Raw genomic sequence first — 6,986 nt, 5'->3', positions numbered from 1 at the left:
AATGAATGGTTGACTCTAGTAAATGTAAGTTTAATTTATTAAAGACTGCTAGTCGTCAGTATAAAATCCTCACCCATTGATTGTCATGTGTCTATATTGCACACTTAGTTGTAGTTGGCACTTTTATATAATTTTCATATTTCTATTCCAAACAACATCCATTTTTAATAGTACATCGTATTCCAATAGAACCAGGTAACAGCATTTTCCTTTCTGAAAGATGGGGATATAACAGTTTCACCAATAAGTGTGGCAGATTTTCCTATAGAGGCTGCGACGGAAACAACAATAGATTTATAACTGAAGGCCAATGTCTCCAGCGTTGTGGAGGAAGGACAGGTAAGTTAGACACAAAACTATATATTTAAATTCGTTCATAAGGAACACGCTAGTAAGAAAACTATGACAAGGAGCACACGATCGGCAGAGATGCGTAATCTTCCATGGCACCTGATCCAACCTCTGATGTTTTAAGAGGTCAACTTTGTTCTGCTCCCGATTTGTATTGTTTTAATGGACTTTGAGCTTGAATACTGTTCGTTATCTTCACACTTTATGGAAAACTTCTAACTTACAACGGCTGTGACAAGCGTGGTGTAAGAGGACCGTTAGATACAGAACTTTGCAGTAAAAGTCGGATATAAAGATGTCACTTGTGGGAAAATCTTTGTATATAGAGCTTTTCTTGAATCTTGTAGAAAGTATTGCACTATATTTTTCATACTTTAAAAAAGAAGGTTTGTGATATTGAAGCAAAATTTGATGGTAACTTGACTTTTTCGTAATACAGTTTTACGAAATACTGGTGCCAATATCTCCATTGCTGTGAGAGAAAATTGCAAGTTAGACAATAAACTAACCATAGTTCTCTCCAGGTGAAAAGAAATTAAAGCTAACATTTGATTCTACACGTTTGTTGCGTGGAAGAGATATGATTATGAATTTTAAATTTTGTTTTGCTAATGACTGGTAAACATCCTTTTTAAAATTAAATTGACTCATTCACCTGTTAATACTATTTGTCCTTTTTTTTCAGCATGGACAAAATTTAGAATTGGCTGATTTGAAGAATCTGATTTTTATTGTTTATTCTTTTTTCGGAGAACAATAAAACAAGATTTTACATTTTATGGTGTGTTGACAAGGACGAACTCTACACATTTAAAGGCGTTTATCATCTTTTCTGCATGTTATATGACTTCATAGGTGAATGTTCTTGACTAGTAGAGCAAAACAATTGCATGTTTATGCTTAACTTATATGAAATAGCTATTTATATTTCTGTTTAGTTTTTTAGGGATGTTCAATAAAGCATGTTATAAATAGTAGGATCCCCATAACCCGTTCATTGTAAATTACAATATGTATATGATTGTGTATTGCATATGTATTTTGTATACAAGGGAAGTTTTGCCCCCGTTTTCGCCCAAAGCGCAAGTGAGCGAATTTAAGATGGGGAATAGTATAATTTCTTAAACAAAACTCTGAATGGGCGAAATTAAAATGGGGCAAAATTGTTTGCAAGTGTGAAAGGGCGAAAATATTAATAACCCTGTATACAGTATATTATCTTGCACAATACATACATATGTGTATCGCCCGACTGATGTATTGATTAGAAAAACAAGATAATATTGTGGATACGATCAACTTTTAAGCCGAGGCCGACTACTGACAAATAATTTGAAGTTACAAGACTTAGTAATTTCATAACTTCAAAGGCAGCAATTCGCAAATACAATGGCCATTAAATTTATCTTGTTAGCAAATACTATCTGTTCTTTGTTCCTAAATTGACTGACATACTTCCTATCAACTGAGTTGTCATTACTTTTTTATTATGTTGACGGATTACTCCGTATATTTGATCAACAGAAGGAGATTTTGAAGTGTTACCATCGACAGGGGATCTTCCCCTCTTCGGCCCCTGATCCCATCTCTAATATTTCAACTTTTCTTCTTTGTTTACAGGATTTTGTTACATCCCCAGTTTTCATTCAATTATCAACCTTTCCATGTGGAAGTGTTTTAAAGTAAGAAAAGATATTTTTAATTTTCAATTTACACCCTTTTGTAATGTAAATTTTATATAGAAATTTAAGAAAAATCTATGTATTCAGTAGAGTGCTCCCTACAAAGAATTACAAATGTTCCAAATATTTGAAATAAAAACATTTATTCAAAATCAGAAAATAGAATATAAAGGTTATCTACATTGCTTATCAGAGACATCTGTTTTCAAACTTTTTTTTATTGAATCAACTGTTTTTCACCCCTTTTTTCATCCTCATCTGTTAAGAAACAAAAACAAGAATTACAGAAATATAAAGAAGGAATTTATGTACCTTGGATTAAAACAAAAAAAAACCCTATCATATAATAACAAATTATCTGCGTAAAACGATGTATATTAGATGTTATGAGAGATTTTATAAATATTTCCCACAGTTTACATAGATAGGACGTAGAGACTACGTAGATATTACCTAGACGTGACGTACCTAGTGACGTTTTATCATCATTATCGTCTCTCTCACAGATGCCCCTGACACAACTTTTGGAAACCAGGGTGCTCTCCATTCCTCTGATAACCAGGGACCATTGAGAAAGGCGAGGTAACATTCGTTAAACCACCATCCCCCTCCTCCATGATCAGCAGAACAGTCTCCCTCAATCCATCCATCGTTATCTCTGTCCAAGGTGGAGAAGTACATCCCAGACAAATCAGAGATGGAATCCGAAGTGTTTAACATCTGGTCTCCTATAGAGTTAAAGGCTTGTTTGACTTATTGTTGTTGTTCTTTGCAAAATTATTTCACTCATATGATACGATAGCAGATGTCGGTGATGGGGTTTAAATTTAGACCCTAAATGGACAATGAAACCTGTCGATATAAAAGGAGGGAGAAACTGTTCCTTCGTTACGCACTCGGTTCTTTGGTGTGAAGTTGAGGGTCGTTCGGATGGGAGCATAACAACTGAGGTCCCCTGTTACCTACAGGCATTAAGCAACCTAAAGAACCCTCACTGTCAGTTGCTCTAAGTCTAAGTTTGAAACCCTTCAGCGACATCTGCTGGACAACTCATATGATTGAAAAATCTTACAAAGAACGCAAAACTACATCTATCTATCTATCTATCTATCTATCTATCTATCTATCTATCTATCTATCTATCTATCTATCTATCTATCTATCTATCTATCTTTCTTTCTTTCTTTCTGTCTTTATGTGTATTTGTGCTAAGCCTTAGGGTGTCCAAAATATAGTAAAAGACAACCTGGCATAGCGACTTCTTGTCATATGCAACCATTATATTTCTACAAATAATATTTTCATCATATCTAAACTGTGTTCAGCGATCCCTGTCGAACGCGTTATGTAACTATCATTTTTGGTCCCAAAATAGTGTTTTATTCTTTTCTTTCATCAATAATCTTGCATACGTAATTTTATCCTTAACACTTGTGAAGAGGTGTGAAAATGATAAAACAAATTTGCTTTTGGATTTTCCTTCAAAAATTAAATCTACAAACAAAACAATAAGGAATAAAAACGTACGAATTTTCATTGAATATATTTTACCGAAAGGATTAAATGACTCAAAACTTATGATGAAGGACAGAGAATAGGAAAGCAAGTTAACTAGTACATGTAGTACTATTTATTGTTCAGTAATATAGTTTGAAATTGCTAAAATATGATTATCTGATTTTAGAGACTACCTGCTCTTATGACCATTTTAGGATTTTCTTTTATAAATATAGGTCCGTTTTTCTGTTACTTATGCAAAAGATATATTTTCCTCTCTCTCTCTCTCTCTCTCTCTCTCTCTCTCTCTCTCTCTCTCTCTCTCTCTCTCTCTCACCTAATGTGCCCGTGGTATTTCCAGCCAGAAAAAGTCTATATTTTTCTGTTTCACTGAGAACAGAGAATCGTTCGTACAACTCATACAGTCTCCTTCCATCCTGGTGTGTGATGGAAACGTAAAGGTACGAGTTGTTTCCCTTGGTTAACTGGTGAATAACCTCATTTCCTGCGATTAGACATAATTCAATATCAATAGTTCATCATTATACTGCAATATAATTGCTTTTTGGTTGGTTTCTTTAAAAATTTCCCTAAGAAAGAATCATTTTTAAAAACTGTTGTATATCTGATAAATATTTAAAATACTTTATGCGTAATCATTTCCGTCATTTGTTGTCATTAAATAAGGAATTTATTTTTTTTTTTTTTTTTTTTTGCTTAAATCTGTATATGTACGAATTTGAAAGATCACAGTAACTGAATATTGCGAACTGATATTCAGTGTTTTTATACTTGTACAAAATTTATTTATAAACTACAGGAAGAAATTAATCAAAATTAGATTTTAATGTAATTTATATTTACCAATCCAAAAATCGTGTTCCGGGGCACCAAAACCATTCTTATATTCTTCCCAGTTCCTGTTAAAGCTTACAGATCCAAGAACTCGTTTTTGGATAGCCTTTAAAAGATAATAATTTATTTAAACATTAATCCGATAAACGTTTGTATGTTAAGTGTGTGTGAAATATTAAGAGTACAAGTTATTAATCATAGAAGAAAGCACAAATTATCTTATCATTATTAATTGTAATCAATTAAATGTTTTCTGTCGTTAACTAGCCCCTTGAAACAGAAATTTACCAGATAACAATGACCATGTCATGTCAATTTTGAAGATTTAAAGATAAATCTTGATACCGTCCATCCTCCATTCATTGTTTCCATGTCGCAGTAAACTCTGACTGGATGTGAGGCAGTACAATATGGATAAATTTCATATACACCAGAATAAGACTGACCATTATCATATAGGTCCTTACAATTAGTAGGAAAGACAACTGAAACAAAAAAAGAATACTGAAACTGAATTTAATAAAGAAATAAAAGAGGGAGTCCTACTCTCGCGTACGTTTACAATGAAAATGATGAAGATAAGGAACAGTGTTTGATCTAAAAAAAAAATCTACAAAGAATACAAATCTGTGAACAGGGCATAACACAAGGACCCCCAAAAATCTCAGATGTGGAATCGGATGCCTAGGAGGAATGAGCATCCCCTGTCGTCCGGTCTCACCTGCTGTGAGTCAGGTAATTCAAATATTCCGTGGTCACATTTCTTATAAAACTAAGGGATAAGGAATTTAAAGGAAGATGCACTTTTATTTCTGGATTAAATGATTTGCTCTTTACCTAAAATATACGTAGTTGAAAACATAAATCCATATAAGTCGTTATGTCGGATGTTCACTTGTATTTCATAACATATTGTTACAATAGGCCTTCTTTTTCAAAATAAATTCCGTCCGTGATCGGGAGGTCGTGAGTTCGAATCTCGGCCGCGACTGACCAAAGTCGATAAAAATGGGTAGCGACTGTTTCTTCGCCATGCGCTCGGCACTTTGAAGTGAAAGTTGCGGGTCCTTCGAATGAGACCTTAAAAACCGAGGCACCGTGTCACGGCAGGCTTTTGCACGATAAAGATCCCTCACTGCTCAATGGCCCTGAGTGCCGAGTAAAGGTCTAAATTTGAAGCCTATCACCGGTATATGGTGATGTCTCTATATGAGTGAAAAATTCTCGAATGGGACGTAAAACAACATACAATCAATCAATCAAAATAAATTGTCTTTGGATTACTCCGTTCACCAAATCAAAACGAGGAGTTCACGACAGGTCTGATCAGATCTGCGACAGCCCTGACCCGATCTACGACAGGTCTGACCCGATCTACGAAAGGCCTGACCAAATCTACAGAGGGATGCATGAGATCTTGATCCAAACGTTGATGTTTTTCAGGAGACCTTGTTTGCTGTGCTCACATATTGTAGCTTTTTTTTTAAATTTTGAGCATGATAGTTATTCGTTTATCTTTACATTGCATTGTATACTCCGAAGATTGATTATGAATTTTCTCCTATTTCTTGCAGTAAGATATTTTGAGATATATCATATAACCTTTTAAGTGAAAAGCAAGGGAAATCCTCTTTGAAACAATACAAATGTGAAAATGTTGACAGATTTTTTTTTATTTTTAATTTTTGTTTTTATTATTTTGTTTCGCAAATTATTTCTAATTCATCGCAATTCTGCTCCGACTTGCACATTTGCTTATAAAGATTAATAAAATGTGGATGGATATTAGATTTCATCAATGTTGGAATCAGAAAATATCACATATAAAGGATATCAGAAAATATCACATATAAAGAATATCACTGGCTAAAAAAATTTTTAAAAAATAAGACTGTGACAATATAGTGATTTTAAAAATTACTTGGGAAATTAATTTTAAAGAATAAATGGCGATATTGATAAAACTCCTTCACCCGCTACCTTTGCAATATTCATTGATGTACTATATTAAGTGATTTGTCACAAAGATTATAGCAGAAAATGAGAAAATAAAATAAACCTCACAATCATGAGAGTAATATCTCCATCCAAGTTCTTTAGATTTCTCAGACCTGAAGACCTTCTTATGTACACGGCACGTCTTCAATATCCGGTTATATCCAAAGAAGCAACAGTACTCCTTTTGACACTTTGCATGCACAGAACACTCACACAACGACTGAGCCGTGTACTCAGCTAACAGTTCGTTATTTGACTTTACATTATCAAATTCTAATTCTGCGTGATAATTCAGCGAAAAATTAAAAGCTTGAGACACCGTGAAGAAAATATCAATCAAATAAATAACCCAAAGATCCTTCATATTGCTTGACGTGTTTAAAACAAACTAATGCATTTTAAAATCAATTTTAAAATTATTTCAGGTGAAAAATTAAATCAATGTTAAAATTATTTCAGCTAAAAAAAACTATATATAAGAGATTTTTTTTTCAAGTGTGAAAATTGATTGGCTAGTTGTTATATATCATACACGATTGCTGAAAAATTATTGGATAGTTGATACGTATTGTACACTACTGTAACATCGATTTCTCGGAGTTA

The 6,986-nt window shown here is 33.4% G+C and overlaps 1 protein-coding gene across 1 annotated transcript; it reads right to left on the bottom strand.

Annotated features, from left to right (window-relative positions):
* Positions 1–2,258: 2,258 nt before the first annotated feature.
* On the bottom strand, positions 2,259–6,747 carry LOC133198266 (fibroleukin-like). The gene is made up of 6 exons (XM_061334384.1): positions 6,597–6,747; positions 4,731–4,870; positions 4,395–4,491; positions 3,868–4,035; positions 2,538–2,761; positions 2,259–2,291 (listed from the first exon to the last, which is right to left on the bottom strand). The coding sequence occupies exons 1-6, from the start codon at positions 6,745–6,747 to the stop codon at positions 2,259–2,261; spliced, it is 813 nt and encodes a 270-aa protein (XP_061190368.1).
* Positions 6,748–6,986: the final 239 nt, after the last annotated feature.

The sequence above is a fragment of the Saccostrea echinata genome, unplaced genomic scaffold (assembly GCF_033153115.1).
Source record: "Saccostrea echinata isolate AGI-Se365-2 ecotype Australia unplaced genomic scaffold, CSIRO_AGI_Sech_v1 ptg000033l, whole genome shotgun sequence".
NCBI classification, from domain to species: Eukaryota; Metazoa; Mollusca; class Bivalvia; order Ostreida; family Ostreidae; genus Saccostrea; species Saccostrea echinata.
This window is presented reverse-complemented; position numbering and strand designations above follow the sequence as displayed.